The sequence below is a fragment of the Podarcis gaigeae genome (genome assembly GCF_964106915.1).
Source record: "Podarcis gaigeae genome assembly, chromosome: 7".
NCBI classification, from domain to species: Eukaryota; Metazoa; Chordata; class Lepidosauria; order Squamata; family Lacertidae; genus Podarcis; species Podarcis gaigeae.
Window position 1 is genome coordinate 34,314,023 of NC_139683.1, and position 22,994 is coordinate 34,337,016.

Consider the following 22,994-nt stretch of genomic DNA (forward strand, 5'->3'; position numbering starts at 1 on the left):
AAGTCCCTTCGAGTAAGGAAAATGAACCCTGTCACTTTTATTTAGTGATTCCCAGAATGGTGATCCTAAATGCACTTGCAGCAAAAGGACAGTCCAAGAAAGAACTTGGTGTCTGAAAAAGCTCATTGTGTGATTATATAATACATAATCAGTAAAAGTGAAGCGCAGTATAAAAAAAGGGGGGGGACCCTAATTCTAAACATCAATCAAGCCTCTGATTAGGGAATCCAGGTTAGGATGTATGGCCAAAATGCCCAAATCTATAAGGCACATGTAAAAACTGACAGACATATATGCCGGGGCGCAGCTTTGCTACTATTTATCTCTCAAAATAAACATTCATTCTGAATTTTTCCTTCCTTAAAAGCCCCTTGTCATCTTTTACTCTGCTTTTCTTAGTTACAGGTCCTCTATACTGCCATTGAATCAGATTCCTGCCTCCTTTTTTTCTTTGATTTTTGTAGGGGTAAGGAAGACAAAACTTATCAGAGTTCTCCATCAGGTTGGAAACCACACATGTAGATTTCCCAGAATGCCCCCTTCTGAGGCATCCCCCAACCCCCAGAATAATAATAGGGCCATCTACCATCAACCGTGTGAGGAAGATTTCAGGAGAGAGGGAGGCAGGCAAAGACCACTTCAGAGCATGATCCTGCTGGACTTCCCAGCCACAAGATCATTCTAACCAGTGCTACTTTTCCAGGAGCTTACCCAGGGTCCATGTTTCCTTTTAGAAATGAGGCACACTGGAGACTGCGGTGTCTTTAGGATATATGGTTTATTTACACATATATACTTATATCCTTAATACCCTATGTCTTGCTTCTCCCATAGCCACAGCCTTGGATAGAAACACAAATCAGATAGGCGGGGTATAAATAAATTATTATTTATTTATTATTATTATTATTATTATTATTATTATTATTATTATTAAATTAGGCATGCCTCTGACTCCCTGGCTTGCTAGCCTGCCGCTTGCTTCCAGCTCTCTTAACACTCAACTCTGCCCTTTGTCTTTCTACCAGTAAGTTGAGGGAAGAGCACTCATCCATTTGTTGTCTGGCACAGGGCTACTTCCTTTGTTACCCTAAGGACCCATATTTGAGGACCATTACCAAGATACTTGTCTATTTATTTCCACAATTAGAATCTTTGCTTAGATTTTACCACTTGCTGGATACAGGAATAAGAAGGGGCTCAGGCATACAGCCTATTCCTCCCCCCCCCCCACTCATAACAGCACCCAATGTGAGCCTAATGTCAGTAGTCATGGGATGGAGCTGCCCTCCCAGCACTGGTGTTGCTACCACTATTATATCCATGCAACCCCAACCTTGCCGCCACCCGAACACCTTCCAGGTAAGCAGCAGGGACACACCAGTGTTTGGAGGGTAGCTCCACCCCACCCCCCACTAATGCCTAATGCAACCTTTAAAATGCATAAATAAACACATTGATCACAAACATTACATAGCATTTTCTGACAAAACTAGGGCCAGTCAGTAAGAATAAGAAATTAGCCTTGAAGACAAAAATTCAGAATCGTGTTTGGAACAAACTTTACCACTGCTTTGCAGGTTATGGTATTTTAAAAGAAAAATACCACCCCCATGAAAAATCAATTTCAGCCAATACACGAGTAAAATTAAGAATGTGTTTTACCAGCTATCCAGCTATTTCTTGGACGTATTATGGAAAGAAATTATCTTTAAACACTGTATTTTTCATCTTTTGTGCATTTGTATTGCCCTGATGGCCAGGTTCGTTTGGGGTAGCTTAGCGCAAATTTCCTTTCTAGACCATGCAATTAAATATATATTGTTTGCAGTTTAGAATGTACTTTGTACTTTAATTAGATGCAGGAAAAGCATTGTTAATATAAGCTCACTATGAACATTTTGAATAAACTGACACTCATTAATGAGTCAGCTGGCAAACAAGCTTGCACACTACAGTATCCTTGTTCTAGTACATATTAAAAGTAAGAAAAGGCATAAGATTTCCTGTAAAACAAGCACAAAGGGTAGGTGGGGAGCCAGAATTAAAAATATGATAATCAAAAATGTATTTTTCTTACCAATGTATTGTGTTTCCTTTCTACAATAATAGCTAATATTAACTTCTATTAAATTTTTATTATTTCTTAAAATGCTGCCACCTTATCAAATTTGGGGTATTTTTTTTTAAAAAAAATCATGCTGCATTATATTATGCGTAGCCATTTTTAAATATTTCTCTAGACCAGACTGCGGCATTCTGAGTGTCTCAGAGAAAAAATTGCATTCAAAAGCTTGAATCTTAGTTCCATTTCAGTAGGTAAGATCTGAATATATATTTTTGTTATCTGCAAAAAGAATCTGATCTTTGCCATTTTCAAAACTTGCAATATTTTTAGAACATGTATCTTCAAACACTTTGGGGTATTTGTTCTATATCACAATCCTAGACATACCTACTCAGAAGTAAAACAAATTAAAAAATTAAAAAATTGTCCTGTAGCACCTTAGAGACCAACTAAGTTGGTTCTGGGTATAAGCTTTCGTGCGTGTGTGCACCACTCGAACTTTTCATTCACTAACAGAAGTCAATAACCATATCTGCTCTTTTACAGAAATCAATGATATTTCCCCTAAACATAACTACATTTCTCATGATGCATTTTTGGCTTAGTCTTCTCCTCAGGAAGACGATAAACACTAGTTTGGTGAGCCACAGAAACCAACTAACTAAAAATGTTGTTATGAAGCCAAAGTTGGCAAAATCAAAACCGAAATAAATATGAACCTTGGGGGTGGGGAGGTAATAGCTGTACTTTCTAGAGAAGGAGGTGCTGAAGAGAACATGTTTGAGGGTTCCCACTATACAGCCATCTTATAATGGCTCCTAAATCTCCCTCCTAAATCAGTAGCCCCACCCCAGCTGCTGGACTGGAGGTGGCAGGCTATAGTGGGCAGCTGTGAACTGCCTACCATTTTAGTTAACCACAATATCCATGAACTAGCATCACTCTGGGGCATCTGCAAAATCAAAATCACCACCACCACATACAATTAAAATGGCTCTCAAACCCAGCTGCCTGGCCCAGAGGGCCATATTAAAAGTGGTAACATGTTTGGAGTCTATAAAGGAATATTTTGAAGACCATTCATGATTCTATGAAACACTTCCATAGAAGTGGAATAGTGCAGTGGTTACGGATCTGGGCCAGCAACAACCTGGTTAAATCTCAAATCACAGCACAATCCTAGCCCTGACTACTTAGCACTAAGCCCTATTGAATTCAATAGGGCTTTGCCAGGTAAATGGATTAGGAATGCTGCCTTAACATTGAACATGGAGACAGTTTAGAAGCTGCAACTAGTGAAGAATATCTCTGGTTCGACACATATTATGCTGGCCTTGAAAGATCTGAACTGACTGCCAATTAACTACTGAGTCCAATTTAAGGTGTTTACGTTGACACAGTAAGTCCTAAACAACCAGAGGCCCAGATTTCTGAAGGAGTTTCTCTTGCCACATTGACCTACCCAGTTGTTAAGTTCAGCTGTGCTGGTGCTATTGCCACCCTCAGTTGTGATGGCACATCACGAGAGGCCTTTATCTGCGGTAGCCTCCAGGTTGTGGAATGATCTCCCCATCTTGCACCATCAATGTATGCTTTGCAACTCTTTGTCAAGATTCACCTCTTTACCCAGGACTTTGATGGAGTGGATCTTCTCCCTCTTCGTTCACTGCTGCTCTGTGCTGTTGTTTTGTTCTTTTGATTTTGTTTTTGTGCTTGTATTTTATTATATTAATGTAGATTGCACTCATTTTAATTGCGGTATTTTTGCAACCTGCCCTGGGGTCCATTTGGTGAAGGACAAACTATAAGAACAAATAATAAACAAATGCCTAGGCTCCTCTTACTAAGGAAATGCCAGACTGGTCAAAATCCAGTAGGCTACAGTTATGCTGAATTAGTGTGCTCAAGACCCAGAAGCCACACAGAATTCACACCAACTATTAAGTCCTCTATATAATGGCTAATGATTGTGGCAAAGATATATAATGTACTACTGTTTTATACTTCTCTAAATTGAGTATATTTATTTGTTAGTGTTGTGCTCCTATTTTCCACAAGTTACATAGTGCTTTGTTCTGTCATTCCAGAGCAGCCTTTCTCAACCACAAGTCCTCAGGTGTTGGACTACAACTCCCATCATTCCTAGCAAGCAGGGCTAGTGGACAGGGATAATAGAAGTTGTAGTTCAGGAAGGGGGGGGGCAGAGGTTGAAAAAGGCTGCTCCAGAGGGTGGGACCCAAATCAACAATTTACAAGGGGACTTCAACTAAACATTAGGAAGAACTTCTAGTTGGTACGAGCTATTTGGCAAATGGAACAGGCTGTCTCGGAAGGTGGTGGAATCCCTTCATTAGATGTTTTTAAGCAAAGGCTGGGTGATAAGCTATCAGAGATGCTGTAACAGTGGATTTCCTGCAATAAATAGCAGGGTGCTTGGACTAAGTGACCTTTGATTTCCCTTCCAGCTCAATTATTCTTTGCCCACATTCACAAAGACCAAGTAGACTTAAGTAGGTATGATTTCCCTGACATAAAAATAATAGAGATTATTCTACCATCTGATTCCCTAACGGTCCACTAGAAGTATGGCAACATAACATTTTGAGGGAGAAATGTGAATAAAACTTAAATATTAAAACTATTTGACACCTCTTGTAAAGGTTAACAAAGAAACTGAAGGTTAACAAAGAAACTGAAGTTGAAGTTGGGAACTGGACAATTCTTTAGAAATACCACTTCATTTCACAATATGCTTTGTATTACAATGAGTACATTTTTCATTACAGCTTGGCAGTAGTTTCCTGGCAGTTTGGCAAAATGGTTTGGGGATAAGTAGATCTATGTTAGTTTTTTTAATTTTTCATACATAAGTTACATTTGTATAAGACCAAGGCTTGTGTCACAAAAAAAATTAATGGTTAAAAAAATGAATACAGTACTAAAAGCATAATTGCTTTAAAATGTTACAGGAAAATTTGGCCAGCCCTTTCTTTATAGATGTTTATATCAAAGCAAAACCTATACAGAGAAATGCTGCAACCTGTGGAGAACAAACAGAATACTTGCAAATGCAGAAGGACATAAAGAAATAAAGCCTTAAAATGCTCCAATGGGACGGGTCACTTTTATAACTTATCTTCTCTTTTTTAAAAAAATCTGCTTTGTGCTTCCAGTAAATCCTGAATTAATCTCTCGCGTGGTATTTTTGTTTCAGATCAGTCAAAAGAAGATAATAGCTCTGGTGTTATCTATGCTGGCGTGCGCAGCATGCTTAAGTCCTCAGCTATCCTCTGGTTTGCTCTCAGAGCACAGCAATGCTGCTTTTGCATTATATCCTGAAGCAAACACTCCCATGTGCTGAGTCTGCATGTGGAGCCCTCACCAGTCCCCCTGTCCAGTGAGACTCTAGAACACTTTCCATCCCTCACATTGACATGACAGGGAGGTTGAAGCACAGCAGCCTCGGGCTGCCTTCTGTGGCTGGGCAGTGCAAAGTCACTCTCTGACCCTGTGCCCTGGCAACTAAGAGGACACTTTCTGCCCCAGATTTGCCCGCACAGAGCCAGGCAGTAATCCACAAAAGGCTGGACTATGCACAGCCTAAAGGTGACAGATGATTCCAACTCAGTCCAGTTTTGCTGACTCTCAGCAAGCATAGTGACATAAAAAAATAATCAAGGAATGCCTTCAATGGAACCGACTGTCCCTCTCTACACACGTGACTGCTCAGTTTTAGTGTTTGAAATGTTAGACCCATATAAAGAGAAGAGGAAGGAGAGTTGCAAAGAGAGATGTGCAAGTGGTAATATATACACACGAAGCACATGCAACAGAGAACATGTATGCAGGCAAAGAAGCTCAGTAAAAAATAAAATAAAACTATGTAGGATGAAAGAATTTGTATCAGTGGGAAAGACAAAAAAAGAAGACAGATCAAATACAGAACATGTGGATTAATAGCAAGAGAACAGTAAAAGGCAGGAGAAAGGGTGCACATATATATGGATGCAGTTAAGCAAAGAGACAGCATTAACATCCGAGAAAGACTTGCCTGCCTGCCAGAAAGAGAAAACGTGCAAGAAGGTTGCCTGAGTCACTGGTGAGCAGGGCTCCTTAACAGGTGCACACCAGAAAGAATACTAAGTGAGGCAACACAGTAAGGAGCAGAGAAGTTGCTCTTGGTATGAGATGCTCCTTCTGTGCAATTCTCAAAAGAACAGGAGCACGACCCTAAACTGAAAACGGGCGGGGGCGAAGGGAGAGTTTGGAACAGAGAAAAAAGAAGAGCGTGTGCGAGAGGGAAACAGGAGGCACAGGTGAATTCTCTGAGGTGAAGCATGCATCCTGCAGCGAGGTACACACACACACCCGTAAGCAGGTAAGCCCTCAGACCGGTCCCTCACTCGTTCCTGGTGTGCCTCGCAATTTCAATGGAAGGCGAGGCTGAAAGTTAACTCGGCGTGACCCGCGCGCGCGTTTGCCCAGGCGGATGGCGCGCGCGCAGGGTGGCTGCTGCTGCTGCTGCTGCCGAAAGGAGCCGAGTGCCCCGGGCTCGGGGCAAGCCAAGGGTGGCCCGAAGCCGCCTTACCTCGAATAGGGGCCCGATCTTGTTCTTCTCCAGGTAGGCTTGAATCCTGTTCTGCTGGTGAGACGCCATCAGATTCAGCTGCCGCCCGGGGCGAGGGGCTGGCGTGGCCGGGTTGTTGTTGTTGCTGCTGCTGCTTCAGCGACTCCCGAGGTCCCCTTTTGCTCTGAAGCAAAAAGAGGAGGGAGGGAGGGAGGAGCCGGCGGGACAGAGACGGAGAGACCGGCGTGGAGAGGTCCGGCGGACGGCGCCAACTCGCCTCCCTACAAGGCTGGGGTCTCTCCCTCCCTGCAGCGCCGGGTGCTTGGAGGGAGACGGCGGGAGCAGCCCTTGCGCGAGCGCTGCCTGGCTGCTCGACACACACTCGCTCCTTGGTTACAGGGAGCGGAGGAGCCGCGGCTCCAGCAGAAGCCGCCTCGCCAAGCTTCGCCTCCCTAGCGACAGCGCCTCTCGCAAAGCCAATGGCAACGGCGCTGCTCTTTCCCAAGCGCGGCCAGACGGGGGAGACGCTTCCCTCGCAAAGGAGGAAAAGCGTTTCCTAGGCGGCGTGGCGTCTCCCGCCCGCGGTGGGAAAATGTGGGGAAGCCACGGAGGGGCTGCGGGAAGAGGGCGCGCGGTGGGATGGCATGCACGGAGGAAGGCGCTTCCGAGTCTAAAACGCGTGCTCAGTGTCACTTGTGAAAACGCTTCGGACTCCAGAAACACAAACCATGATACCCTCAAGTTCCAATAGGCTCTTTCACGCGTGTTGTTTTTTTATTCTCTACAGCCCTTTTGGCCGTTGCAGACAACCCCGGGGAAGCATGGAGGGACGAACATCCCCCCTCATATTCAATCTGAATCTTGTTTTTTTTATTTTGCCTATTTTGGAGGTTCTCAGATAAAGGGGAGGGGTAGAAATTTTGGAGAACTGCAAGTGCCGTAACAGTCCGTGAAGATGCATCTTCTTTAAATATTAATAATAGTCTTTAAGAGATCCATGTTACTTTATTTCCCATAAATAATCACCTGTCCTCAACCATTTGCGCCACAGGGTCTTTTCGGGAGTACATGACATTTCCCCCACAACTGAAGCACACAGCCCCAATAGGAATGTTTAATAGCCCTTCTGGAATACACTGACATGAGTCCCCTGTCACACCTGAAGGGGCTGCCATCAATCACGCCACTCCATTAAAAAGTCACTCCCAAGGACTATTCAAGTGTGTGGGCCTAAAACCTTTAGGGCACGGGTGGGCAAGGTATACAGTCCCTCCTGAAGAATATGATGGGGGCCACATGTCAGTTATGGGGTAGGGTCAAAGGGAAAAGGGGACGGAACAATCAATGCAACTCTTAACTTTGTAAAGTCAATTCCAGCTACGCAAAGAGGTTTCTACACCCGTCCAAGTGAGCAAGAGGCAGTTTCACAGTTTCAGCACAGAAAAAGTACTCAAGGAGGGTGCTGTTAAGTTGTGGGTGAACATATCAGACGACACAGTGATTCTTCAAACAGCTCTTGTTTATTCACAGGCCAGAACAGAACTGAACTGAAGGGTTCGGTCAGCCTGCTTATATAGAGCTCCAGTACAACGTAACTGTAACAATTTTCTAAAACTATCCAATCACTGAACGTCACTTTCAATCCCTTATTTGCATAACTATCTACAGAATCCCCCTGCTAGCCCAGGTTGAGAACTTCAATACATAACAGGTGCAGAGGAAGGACATTCAGGATTGTGGCCTGGAGAGCGGATGTGCTGCCCGCATAATACTGAGGGCTGGATAGAGAGACCTGGGAAGCTATGTTCAGCCCCCTGGGATTTTCTACCCTAGCTTTTAAGGCTGGGGCTTTGGCAGAGGTGACCAGTAATATTTTGACTTTGTAGGGCTGCAGTTTTTAACCTAGCCCCTTTCCTCACAACAGGACTTGCACAGCACTTAAGAAAGTGCCATTACACAGGTGCAGAGTTTAATTATCTCCTGCTCTTCCTCTAAAAAAGAGAATCAGTTATTATTATTATTTTCAGCACATCCATGGACAGGAAAAGAGCTTCCATGTAAGAGGACCTAAATACGGTTTTCAGGCAAGATTGACTCTATATTTCTCACTTAGAAATTAAGCCATACTGTATCAGTTTTTGAATTCATGTATTGTTTACACCTACGCATCTGTTGTTGAAAAACTAAGCACATAAAATATGAGAAACACTTGCTTCTAGTTGTATGCAGTTTTTCTTGCACCCATAATCTACTTAACTACAGTATTTAATATCCAGAACACTTTTTTCCTCTGAATTAAAATAAGAAAGTATTCCAATCAGTAAACCACAAAAAGGAAATAACTGTTGTTTCATTTGAGTCAAGACACATGAGAGCGCATCAGAAAATATTTGCATTGCATAGCTGCCCTGCAAATGTGCAGTAATAATCTCAGCTCGTGAGTAGAGTTCATTACACCAGACTAATCATAATCAACCTTTTCTTGTCTGAGATTTGGGATAATATTTTCCAAATGCTAAACTAAACCATAAAAACCTCCTCAAAGTAGGGAACTTCTTGTTGCTTTTCTGGCTTTCAGAGAAACAACACTGAACGTTCTCAGAATCAATGTATGAATCTTATGCTAATGCCACCACACAGAGCTGTTTTTGAAGCAGTCGGGACTCATCCCATGGCTGTGCTGGACACGCCTCATAACAACAGATGGAGTAAGAGCTTTCCTAATAGGACAGACTTTCCACCAGCCCACTTTGTCACATCCTTTTTCTTCTTAGACACATATGAGAGAGATCTCTTTGCATCGATATGCTTTTGATTAGGATTGGCTGAGTGGTACAGAGAACTGATTAGTCAAGGGAACCGGAGGTTGGCAGAAATGCCTCTATAGTCCAAAGGAAGTATATAATGTGTGTGGAACAGGAAAGAGTGTGTGGCTTTGAAAGTTTGAGGAACACCTTTTTTTAATTGCTTGACATTTTTGGGAGGAGGTCTGTGCCCCAGTAGTTCTAGTGAACCAGCACCCACTGGGCAATTGGTATAGGGTTTTTTAATAATAATAATAACGCAACACAATCTCATTGAGTTCAGTGGGGCTTACGTTCAGGTACATGTCTTTGGGATTGCAGCCTTAAGGTACCATCCAAACCCACATCCTCTTCCCAACTGGCAGAGCCACCTCCACAGCTCAGCCATTCATGGTGATGGAAAGAGGAGAAGGGGCAGAACAATTTGGCCAGATCCATGTGCCAGTTCAATACTGGCACACTGATTGGATCTGGATTGGGCCTGATACCATCAGTGGATCCCAGGATGACTCATCTCCACTCTTGGAACATGAGTGGAAGTGAGGGATTGGTTCCAATGAAGTGATGCTTGCATCACTCTATTGGTGGGATTCTGGCTCAGCCAGCAAAGCTGAATGGGGCAGCACCTCTGTTCAATCTAAAACCCCCATAACCAGGTCTAAGAGGTGTTTGGATTGCTCTGTTAGGGTTGGAACCAGACTTCCAGTGAAGTCCTAATCATATCTACTCACAAGTGAGTCCTGTTGAATTCAGTGGAGCTCACATCAAGGTAAGTGGGGCTAGGATTTCATGCTTAGAGTCCCATTGATTTCAGTTAGTAAGCTATAAGAATAAAGTCTGGATTCAACTCTTAGTGTATTAAGTGGATTTTAGTTCTTGCAACCTTTGAAGCTTCTAAGTTGATTGAGAGTAGAGTCTTGAGAGTAATCTTGAAAACCCAATATTCTGTCTACTGAATTACATGAGCTCTTAAACCCATTTTGTTGTGTTTTCATAAGTTGTGCCTATTCTGATAATGTCTATAGAGTTTCAGAAGTGTCTTGTGCATCTTTGAACTGTGTGATACATTTAAAAATACTGAGGACTCGCCATTTCCGTTTATGGGGCTATAATGAACCCTCAGTCATCACAGGAAAATCAGAACTGGATTTAAAGACTTGAGTGCCTAATAAAATACGTGTTCTGCAGAAAGAATTGATTGTGTAAGCACTAGAAGAAAAAGAAATTGAAGTGATAATTTGGCTTTCTGCAAAGGACACAAATATGAAGTGCCAAGTCATTCTATTCTGATTACAAGTTGATCCATATGCTATGTATGGAACTTCTTTTTCCAGTTTCATCTGAAACATATTTCATTGTATCAAGTTCAATTGCTGTAAGTAATGTAAGCAGACAATAAGGAATTCTAAAAAGAGTTTGAGGAGAATGTTGCTAAAACATAAAGACAAACAATGAAAAAGTTTTAAAATACAATGGATGTGTGGGATACATTCTTTGCCTTTTATTGAAAATTCCCTGCATTCTTACAGAACTCTCCAACTTTGCTGTATCTTGAAAGATCAATGTTCCAAAAGGCATTTGTTAATACAAAATTGCTTCAGATTATAGATTGGAGTAAACTTGCAATACAAAAAAGGTCCTCAAACAGAATTCTGAAATGACCATAACTTTCTGTTCCTTTGTCAAGGTTGATGTCATGGAGAATTGCCCAGATTAAACCTTAATCAAAGCCCATTCTTTCTCATCCAATCAAGTGTGTTCATAAATGAAACACATTGAAGCCTTCCAAACATAACTAAGATAAATGGATTGACTCCTGCCTCTTATTCTTTTCCAAATACAGAGTTGGAAGGATCAGAAAAATATGGTAGAAGTTTTTAGATATGAAACAAAAACCCTGGTACATTCCATGGCTGATCCATTGGGTCACATCATTATGAATCAATAAAATGGATTCACATAGCACATTGCATTCAAAACTATTGGTTGTGGGCAGAGCAAACCTGCTCCATGTTAAAAAATATATAGTAGTTTGAGAGAGATTAGAGAAGATATTATGACTCTTTCCAAATTATATAGTTCTTCATAAATTAGTGAGCCTTATTTCCAGATTTTTAAAGACCAGGATCTTTTGCTTTCATCTCCAGTCTCTCTTGATACCCTTCCAGCAATAAATGCCAGAAATATCAAAGAACAAGAAGATGGGGGCAAATTGGTCCCTTTATTGAAGGTGGTGTGAACTATTGGTTCAAAGGTACATTTCCCATTCAGTTTACTGAATTCACTACAGAATTGAGGCTTGGAATAGCTCTGCTAAACTTTATAGGGAGTATTTGCTCTAGCCATTTGGAGATGTTACTAAGCAAGTACCAGAGTTTGAGGTTTCTGCCCCCATTCCCCATGTAGAACCACAAAAGTTCATCTTTCATGGTTCTACATGAAGATTGGAGGCTGAAATTTGGACCTTTGGTTTTTACATGGTAGTAACCCAGCCATCTGCATGGAGCAAATTCATACCACCTATTAAGCCACTAGAGGGGGCATGTGTACAGTTACACATTCCTGTCTACAAAATACAGTATTAGAAACTTACCGTAATCAAGCATTCTGCCTTGACCAACTTTAGCTCTTGTGTTTCTCCTTATAGCAGGCCACAATTCAGAACTGCATTGCATAATTGAAACCTGTGATGTGAGGGACTTCTTTTGTTTAGTAAGGGAATACTCTATTTATGCAGAATATATATAGACATTGATATTTTCGGGTACAGAAGAAAATGAATATTTCCTGTGCATACATTACCTATGATCATGTTCTAGGTCTACAGAAATAATAACTGACCCATTTTAGAAATGCTTAATTGTGCACTTAATTGTGCTAGTAGTACACAGCCTTGAAAAATGAATAGTGAGTATTCAAGGCTCAGCTTACAGATCATTCAGAAATATATTACTTCAGAGTTTGCTATTTTTTTCCACATCAGATCACATTACAATTCTATGTGCTAGCAAATAAGTGTTTATAATGAAATACTTAATTTGGACACTAGTGTATCATTATAACCCAATTCTCTGGTCCATGAGGTCACGAAGAGTCAGACACGACTAAACGACTAAACAGAACAAGTATAATTATAACACAAAAGTAATCTGCCAAGATTTTAAACTGGTCTTTGTTTGTTCACTGATTCTATCCCAAAGATTCAAGAAAAAAACCCCTGCCCCACTTCACGTGCCAATGCAGATCAGAAGTTCCTGCAGGTACTATTTCATTTTTTTTATGCTACAATTACTAATTGCATGAATATTCTATACCTCTTTTTCCCCTTAAGAGTGTAAGAATTATTGCCAATGGCTTTCTTGCTGGTTTCATTTTATTTGTACCAATAAAGCAGAATGTGGATTAATTACTGTTTTAACAAGGTTTGAGAATTGGAATTAATTATTAGTTCTTTGCAGGCAGATTTCATAGCAACATGATACACAGTTTCTAATAAATTTAGAATGAAATCAGCTTTTATGTTTTTTTTACTGAGGCACTCTATTTAGTCAGCCCATCTGGCAGGGTTCAGAGTTATATGTCAGTCTCCCTAATAAAGAATGAAAAAGTTGAGTTTCTCCTCAATTCTTTTTTCCCTGCTGAACTCAGGCATGCATGTTTTATTGCTTCACGAAGGTCTCTTGCTCAGTTTTAAAGTACTTCATTTAAATCATGAATGGGGAACTATCAGGACCAGGAGTCAAATGCTGTCCTCAGAGCCTCTCTCGCTGCTCCTCAGAATCTACTCTGCCACTCCCTTGACTGGTTTTGCTTAGCTGGAATGTGTTCTTGTACTGTGATCATGTCTGTTACTTGCTTGGCTGGGGATGCAGCACTGTGTGTGGGGATGTAGAAACCTGTGATGTTTTTGTGGCTGCCATATAGCCTGTTGTGCACAGCTAAAACTCTGGCCATGTCCGCCCTGGCATGCAACCCTGAAAGGTTGCCCATGACAGAATGTGGACCCCAGGCTAAAAAACTTCCCGCACTCCTGATTTCGTGCTTAAAGTCTGTACATACCTATGCAGATGGATTAACTGAGATAGGTACTTAAGGAAACAACAACTGTAGCACATATGGCATTATAAGAGGGATACTGTAGGTGTATTTTTGGATTTGATTATTGATGCTAAATTCAGAGAGAGCTAGAAAAAATGAATAGGTAGGCCTGTTAATATTTTTATGGTGAAAGGGACAAAATGCACCAGCTGAGATAGAAAATGGACAAAAATTAATGGAAGCAGAAGAAACATATGAATTACTAGTTTAACTATAAAATGAAAAATGGGAGTAATGATGTGTAGGAATTATGCAGGGCAGAACAGATTTGTCTACTTCAAGGGTAGGGAAAATATAATGGAATAGGGAAAAGAAAATAGTGGGCTTGGTTATATGATTATTGTCAAGAGCTCTGCATGATGCAGTGCTGTCAGTCAAAATAGCAGGGGATAGGGATGAAAGATTTGGAAACTGAGCTATGCTTACAAAGAAAGAGGGGGGAAATGGATGAGGTGACTGCCTGACACTAAAATCATATGGAATTTTATATCATGGGTTGAATATATTTTCTCCTTGAAAGACTGATTAGAACCATAACAATATGGGTGGCTTTCAAGTAAGCTTTGGAAAATTTGTCTATGTTCTAAAATATAGTATGGAAATCTTCTGCTTCAGTAAGCTTCTGGCATCTGTTAATAAAAAGGTCAACAAACTGAGCTTTGGTACAGGGGATTATTATTAATAATATTTATTTGTATAACAGTATTTTATTTGGAACTTTATCGTCTATAGGCCCAGGTGACCCCAAAGTAGATTACAGTGATCCTCAGAACAAAATACATAAAATCATAATTTTTACTGTTTATTATTATTTAAGTGTTTACACTATACAAAAATAGGAAACAAATCTGTCACATTTGGACGACTTATCAATCACAAAATCAGTTTTTCTGAAAGCTTATTTTTTTATCACAGAAGGGTTCACTGCCGTGGTTATCTAAAAAAAACACCAGGCAATTCTGTGAAAACCGAGGGAGGGAGGGAGGGAGTTATTGATTGATTGATTGATTGATTGATTGAATTTATACACCACCCTATACCCGGAGGTCTCAGGGCGGTTCACAGAATAAAATCAAAATATAAAACCACTCAATACATAATCAAAATAAAAGCAACAACCCAATAACCCCCCCAAAACCCCACATTTTAAAAGGGCGTAGGATGTCAATCAAATCAACCAAAGGCCTGGTTAAAAAGGAACATTTTTGCATGGCGCCTAAAGGTGTATAATGAAGGTGCCAGGTGAACTTGGAGTTTTCCACAGATGAGGAATCAACTGCAGAGAAGGCCCATTCTCGTGTTGCCACCCTCCAGACCTCTCAAGGAGGAGGCAGATGAAGAAGGGACTCAGAAGATGATCTCAGGGTCCGGGTAGGTTCATATGGAAAGAGGTGGTCCTTGAAGTATTGTGGTCCTGAGCCATTTAACACTTTATATGTCAAAACCAACACTTTGAATTGGGCCTGGAAGCTAATTGGTAGCCAGTGCAGTCAAACCAGGATCGGTGTAATATGCTCACATCGTCTTGCTCTGGTGAGCAACCTGGCCACTGAATTTTGCACTAGCTGAAGTTTCCAAACCATCTTCAGAGGCATCCCAACACATAATGCATTGCAGTAATCTAACCTTGAGGTGACCAGAGCATAGACAACAGTAGTTAGGCTACCCCTGTCCAGATAGGGGCATAGCCAAAGCTGGTGGAAGACACTCTGGGCCACTGAGGCCACTTGAGCCTTGAGCAACAGCAAAGGATAAAGGAGTACCCCCAAGCTACGAACCTGCTCCTTCAGAGGAAGTGTAACTCCATCAAGAGCAGGCAATCTTCCACCCATCTGATCTAGGGAACTACCCACTAACAGTGCCTCAGTTTTATCTGGATTGAGTTTCAGTTTGTTGGCTCTCATCAGTCAGTTACCGAGTCAAGACACTGTTCCAGCACTTCCACTGCCTCACCTGCAGATGTAAAGGAGAAATAGAGCCGAGTGTCATCAGCATACTGCTGACAACATACTCCAAACCTTCAGACAACCCCACCCAGCGACTTCATGTAGATGTTAAACAACGTTGGGGATAGGATTGATTCCCACATTGCAGGACCCCACATTGAAGGTCCCACAGGACCTTCTCCAAGCAACACCCTCAGGGAATGACCATACAAGTAGGACTGGAACCACCTCAAAGCGGTGCCACCCACCCCTAGTTCGGATAGTCGCTTCAGAAGGATGCCATGGTTGATGGTGTTGAAAGCCACTGATAAAGTAATTGCTTGGTCAGAAGTTCACTAAAAATTGGGGCCGGCAGGCATGTCTGGGATGCCTGATTCAGCCTGAGAATTGCATCTTTAAAGTTTGGGGACTATAAAGAAGGTGGTCCTTAAGATATCTTTGTCCCAAACTTTGTAGAGCTTTAAAAGTTAATATAAGCACAGTGAAATTCACCTATAAATGAACTGCTTGTGTATTTTTTTAAAGAACACTTGACGTCCATTTTCTGTGATAAGATCCAGTAGCAGCATCCTGGCCTCTGTATTCTTGGCTTTTAAAAATACCTCCCTCCCTCCCTTTCTCTCCCCTGCTTCCAACCCAGCAAACAGGAGCCAGTGAAGACAGCTCATTCCAGTCAGGTGGCCTAAGGCCAAAATACATTCCTCAATGGACTGGCAAAGATAGCAGGGAGAAAAAACCAAGACCTTTACTCTCACAGTAATGAGACGTTGTTGCTGTCCCAGATATATTATTCTAGTCCCCTCTGTTTTGTACTAACTTAACATTAAATGGATGGAGGCTCGTAACATTATACAGGAGGCAGCAACGAAAACCATCCCAATGAAAAGGAAATGCAAGAAAGCAAAGTGGCTGTCCAATGAGGCCTTACAAATAGCGGGGGAGAGAAGGCAAGCAAAATGCGAGGGAGATGGTGAAAGATACAGGAAATTGAATGCAGATTTCCAAAGAATAGCAAGGAGAGACAAGAAGACCTTCTTAAACAAGCAATGCAAAGAAATAGAGGAAAGCAATAGAATGGGAAGAACCAGAGATCTGTTCAAGAAAATTGGAGATATGAAAGGAACATTTCGTACAAAGATTTCCACAATAAAGGACAAAAGTGGAAAGGACCTAACAGAAGCAGAAGACATCAAGAAGAGGTGGCAAGAATACACAGAGGAATTATACCAGAAAGAAATGGATGTCTCGTATACCCCAGGTAGTGTGGTTGCTGACCTTGAGCCAGACATCCTGGAAAGTGAAGTCAAATGGGCCTTAGAAAGCACTGCAAATAACAAGGCCAGTGGAAGTGATGGCATTCCAGCTGAACTATTTAAAATTTTAAAAGATGATGCTGTTAAGGTGCTACACTCAATATGCCAGCAAGTTTGGAAAACTCAGCAGTGGCCAGAGGATTGGAGAAGATCAGTCTACATCCCAATCCCAAAGAAGGGCAGTGCCAAAGAATGCTCCAACTACCGCACAATTGCACTCATTTCACACGCTAGCAAGGTTATGCTTAAAATTCTACAAGGAAGGCTCAAGCAGTATGTGGACCGAGAACTCCCAGAAGTGCAAGCTGGATTTAGAAGAGGCAGAGGAACCAGAGACCAAATTGCAAACATCCGCTGGATTATGGAGAAAGCTAGAGAGTTCCAGAAAGACATCTACTTCTGCTTCATTGACTATGCAAAAGCTTTTGACTGTGTCGACCACGGCAAACTATGGCAAGTTCTTAAAGAAATGGGAGTGCCAGATCACCTCATCTGTCTCCTGAGAAATCTCTATGTGGGACAAGAAGCTACAGTTAGAACTGGATATGGAACAACTGATTGGTTCAAAATTGGGAAAGGAGTACGACAAGGCTGTATTTTGTCTCCCTGCTTATTTAACTTATATGCAGAATTCATCATGCGAAAGGCTGGGCTGGATGAATGCCTAGCCGGAATTAAGATTGCCGGAAGAAATATCAACAACCTCAGATATGCAGATGACACAACCTTGATGGCAGAAAGTGAGGAGGAATTAAAGAACCTTTTAATGAGGGTGAAAGAGGAGAGCGCAAAATATGGCCTGAAGCTCAACATCAAAAAAACGAAGATCATGGCCACTGGTCCCATCACCTCCTGGCAAATAGAAGGGGAAGAAATGGAGGTAGTGAGAGATTTTACTTTCTTGGGCTCAATGATCACTGCAGATGGTGACAGCAGCCACGAAATTAAAAGACGCCTGCTTCTTGGGAGAAGGGCAATGACAGGCCTAGACAGCATCTTGAGAAGTAGAGACATCACCTTGCCAACAAAGGTTCGTATAGTTAAAGCTATGGTTTTCCCAGTAGTGATGTATGGAAGTGAGAGCTGGACCATAAAGAAGGCTGATCGCCGAAGAATTGATGCTTTTGAATTATGGTGCTGGAGGAGACTCTTGAGAGTCCCATGGACTGCAAGAAGATCAAACCTCTCCATACTGAAGGAAATCAACCCTGAGTGCTCACTGGAAGGACAGATTGTGAAGCTGAGGCTCCAGTACTTTGGCCACCTCATGAGAAGAGAAGACTCCCTGGAGAAGACCCTGATGTTGGGAAAGATGGAGGGCACAAGGAGAAGGGGACGGCAGAGGACGAGATGGTTGGATAGTGTTTTCGAGGTTACCAGCATGAGTTTGAGCAAACTGCGGGAGGCAGTGGAGGACAGAGGTGCCTGGCGTTCTCTGGTCCATGGGGTCACGAAGAGTCGGACACGACTAAACGACTAAACAACAACAAAACATTAAATCTCTTCTGCTATGCTGCTACCCTTTCTTCCACTCTGGATTGAAGAGACCCTTTTGGAGCTTTCAGTCTACTTGGGCTTTCTCCTAGTTTATCCTTATCTGCAAAGTTGGCTTCCTCGTCATCTACTTTTATTTCATATAATTCATGGGAAAAAATCACTTGGGTGCCAACAGATATTCTTCAGGGCCCATAATGTTTATCATGGACTCTTAGAATTGTATAGTTGGAAGGGACCCCGAGGGTCACCTAACCCCCAGCAAGGCAGAAATCTCAACACATGGTCTCCCATCCAATTTGAAACCATTCTGGATGCTGCTTAGCTTTGCAAATGTGCTAGTAGTTTTATTGCAGCACCACACTATTCTCCATAGGAAAACTATCTACTTGTCCTTTCTCATCCTTTTTTTTTTTTAACCCATTAAGGATCCTTAATGAAATCTGCCATCTTATGCAGCTACTGAATATTTTGGGGGTAACAGACTTACCAAAAGCTTTTTGCCAAAGTCACACAAATGTAAGAATAGGCTAAAATCATGTACAACATTCGTGCGTAAATAGAACATTTGTTTTCGATTCCCCAAAATTGCAGTACAGTGAGGACATGTGGTACAACTAAACATTTCCCACCATTTGATATCAGTGCTGCTCCACTGTCGTATGAAAAGGGAAACATTTCCATTTCTGTAGTGTATCTTCAGAATGCAGAGTGTATTTTCTGTGTGTGCCCATGAAAAACCTCTTGTTAATCAGGAGGTCAAGAAGTTATATTTGAAGATGATAAAGACTTCAGTACTTTCATCTTCAAGAATTTCAATTATTGCATATGTAAATATTTGGCCTGGGGAACAGGTATAATAAAATTATGGAATACTAGATTTTTCTGATGGAAATATATTTGTGCCAGGCATAGTGAAACACATTGCTGTCACTGGCTGCTTTGGGCATAAGTATGTAAGGATTCCATTTGAGAGATCTGGTAGCAAGTCTTTTCATTTCTATAGACAATTCTCCCATGCACAGATATTTTTAGGGCTTGCAAGACAGGCCCAGAATTTAGTCAAACCTCCTGACATTCTTGCATTTCCCTTAGTTTTTCCTCTGTCCCTCCATTTCACTCTCTTGCTATCCTTAGCTAAGCTGCAGAGTGAGTCTATGTTGGCAAAGAGTCCCATACATGCAGATGATTTGGGTCTCGCTGTAAAGCTGACTGCTCACAATGGCAGTTTTATACCTTAGAATCTGAGAATTCCCTTACGAGAATTACAAAATGAAAAGCCCTCATTTGACAGAGCACCATATGCTTTAGAAAAATGCTTTGTAGGTATAGATTGCTTGGGCTCTTTGTGATGCCTTGTGCAAATGCAACCTTGCCAAGCTCTTAATCATAGCTATGAGATAGAGAAGGACACTTAAACCATCTCACCACCAGCACCCTGCTTTCCATTCTTCTTTGTGAGCATGAACAATTGTTTAGTGCTACATTTACACTAATATATTTACAATAATTAGTGTGTTCCCTGTGAACAAATTCATTTAATATCCTGGTTAAGGTGAGAACTCTGGTTAATCATGGTAAGGTTCAGTGTGAATGTCATGATACCATCCAGATGGGTGGGGTATAAATAAACCATTAATAATAATAATAATAATAATAATAATAATAATAATAATTTATTAATCTGTACTTACTATACAAAAAGAAATGTATGTGGAAGGAAGTTTGTTTAAAATTTTATGGGCTTCGAATGATGAAGGAATAATCTGGTATGTTTTCAGAAACACCTTTGCTGCAGAGTGTGTAAATCCAGTGGTTATTTTGTATAGAGAAGACTGGAACAAGTAATACATATGCTAAGGATAGCCATAAAATAAATTTAAGACTACTATAAATATCTTTTGAAAATCATAGTATGTCCCCAGAAATATATGCACAGATATTTCAGAGATAAAAATATTATATCAAGAATTACAATCAATGGAAGTAGATGAGACAGCTCAGTGATAAAAACCACAATCCCAGAAACAATTCTGAAATCCAGCCAGTTGTACTAATACAAGTGTGGCCTACAAAAAATGTGGCAATGTAGAGTGCTCTCAGTCAGAGTTCCAGTTAGTTAGCTCTGCTCACCCCCATGATATGCTGTTCCATTCCCACTCCCATCTGGTTTTTGAGGGGGGTTTTCTTTCAGCATTCCATGCTTACTGAGCATGTTTGATAATAGTAGTAGCAGCAGTAGCAGCTGCAGCAGCAGTAATAATAATAATAATAATAATAATAATAATAATAATAATAATAATAATAAATTTATTATTTATACCCTGCCCATCTGGCTGGGTTTCCCCAGCCACTCTGGACAGCTCCTAACAGAATATTAAAAGCACAATAAAACGTCAAACATTAAAAAATTCCCTAAACAGGGCTGCCTTCAGATGTCTTCTAAAAGTCATATAGTTGTTTATTTCCTTGACATCTGATTGGAGGGCATCCCACAAAGCGGGCACCACTACCGAGAAGGCCCCCTGCCAGGTTCCCTATAACTTCATTAGGCTTTTAGGGTGGTTCCCCCTTTAAGGTCCCCCCCAAGGGTTTTTATACTTATGCAAACCTTGGAATTCTCCCATGCCTGCTTCTATTTCCCTCCTGTGCATCGATGGTGCCATTTTGTACCCACTCTGAACTTTACAGTGGTACCTCTAGTTACGAACTTAATTCATTCCGGAGGTCCGTTCTTAACCTGAAACTGTTCCTAACTAGAGGCGTGCTTTCGCTAATGGGGCCTCTTGCTTTCATTGCGCTGCCGGCACACGATTTCCATTCTCATCCTGGGGCAAAGTTCTCAACTCAAGGTAATTCTTCCAGATTAGCGGAGTTTGTAACATGAGGTGTTTGTAACTCGAGGTACCACTATATTTCCAAAGGAGGAGGAAGTGATTATCAGAAGTTTAACCGTGTTCCCTCGTAATACTGGGAGAGTAGGTAATGAAAGTGTAGGTGAAATTCAGTTTTGGTAACTATGGCTATACTTGCACACTAGCATCTTAATCCTATGCTTTAGCTCTGGTATATGCTCGTATGACTGGTGTGATCACACCAAGACTCTGTTAATTTCAGAGGATGTTAGCATAACAGCCACAATCAAGAAAAGTTGTTTGCGCAGTTCTCACCTCTACATAGCATCGCATCAGGCTCCTTATGTAGTGAAGAAAGCAGCTTGAAAATTCATAATGAGAGGCATTAGGGAAAAGAGAGAAAAAACACCTCCTGTGGCATATATACAGTCTCTTGCATAAATGGACTCTCTGGATCATAGCCAATGTGATTTTGACTGAAGGGCAAGTATTCTTGATGAACTATGTAAATGCACATTATATGCAGTATAAAGGCTCTTAAGAACCCTGATTGTAGAACAGCACTACCATTTCATCATCATTTAACATTTATAAAAACCTAAATTGCACTAGAATCTTTACAGGAATAAAAGTAAACAAGTTCCTGCCCACAGGATCATAATCATAACATTTCAATATATTTCATTATAGAAGATGATGCTTTGATAACTCCTTGGGTTCGTTATTCTCATTCCAGCCACAAAATGGGATTTAAAACCCAGTGGTGCAAAAGCAGTATAGATAAGTTATAGAATAATCCTATACTTGCATTATGCTGGGTCGGAGTGATGGTGATAAGAGATACACCACCATTTTGCCAGTGGAACAGCTGCTGTATTCATTGTGTGCTTAGCCCAGCAGGGGAAGAGGAAAATGTATTACCAGGAAATACAAAAACAATGTAGACAAAGGGATGCACATCCTGGAATCTGCACCCATCAGGGCCAACAAACACTAAGGCTTGCACACCATCAATACACAGAGGAAGCCAATGAACCTACTTCAAGACCCCTGCTGTTTATCATAGAACTGTAGAGTTGGAAGGGATCCCAAGGGTCATCTAGTCCAAGCCCCTGTGATGCAGAAATCTCAACTAGATCATACATGAAAGATGGCAGCCAAACTCTGCTGAAAAACCTCAATGGAAGGACACCTGAGGGGGTCCATTCCACTGTTGAACAGCTCTTACTGTCAGAAAGTTCTTCCTGATGTTTAGTTGGATCCTCCTTTCTTGTAACTTGTATCCATTGTTTCGGGTCCTGGCCTTCATGTGACAGCCCTTTAGATCAGGCATAGGCAATGTTTTGAAGCTACAATTCCCATCATCCCTGACCATTGGCCCTGTTAGCTAGGGATCATGGGAATTGTAGTCCCAAAACATCTGGAGGGCCGAGTTTGCTTATGCTTGCTTTAGATACTTGAAGATAGCTGTCCTATCTCCTCTTTCCCAAGCTAAACATACCCGATTCCCTCAACTGTTCCTTGTAAAACTTGGTTTCCAGACCCTTAATCATCTTGGTCACCCTCCTCTGCACATGTTCCAGCTTGTCAGTATCATGAAGTAGTGATCCTGTGAGCAGGTATCGCTGGGTGGGGCCCCTCAGGCAGGTGGTAACAATTAGTCCCCAAAGCGGGAGTATGTGATGGGGCTGGCTGGTTGCCAGCATTCCCCAGCCCCTGTAAATCTTTGAGTTAACCTGCCAGGGGAGAGAGAGAACATGCTGTGTATTAGACTTGTTGTTTGATGTTCTGTAGCTGGGGCCAGAGAAGAAGCCAATAAAGCCTGATAGCCAATTCGGTGCCTGCATGT

At 41.5% G+C, this 22,994-nt stretch overlaps 1 protein-coding gene and 1 long non-coding RNA gene across 6 annotated transcripts in view; one reads left to right on the forward strand and one right to left on the reverse strand.

Moving 5' to 3' along the window:
• The window catches only part of LOC310848571 (uncharacterized protein C8orf34 homolog), a 92,927-nt gene extending 85,720 nt beyond the window's left edge, over positions 1-7,207 (reverse strand). For both annotated transcript variants that reach the window (XM_083747793.1, XM_083747792.1), the window contains exon 1: positions 6,657-7,207. In XM_083747793.1, coding sequence (XP_083603919.1) covers positions 6,657-6,725 — 69 coding nt within the window. In that variant the 5' untranslated portion in view covers positions 6,726-7,207. The remainder of the gene's footprint in view (positions 1-6,656) is intronic.
• The window catches only part of LOC310848716, an 81,016-nt gene continuing 64,616 nt past the window's right edge, over positions 6,595-22,994 (forward strand). For all 4 annotated transcript variants that reach the window (XR_014566532.1, XR_014566533.1, XR_014566534.1 and 1 more), the window contains exons 1-2: positions 6,595-6,689; positions 12,640-12,699. This is a non-coding gene — a long non-coding RNA (uncharacterized lncRNA). The remainder of the gene's footprint in view (positions 6,690-12,639; positions 12,700-22,994) is intronic.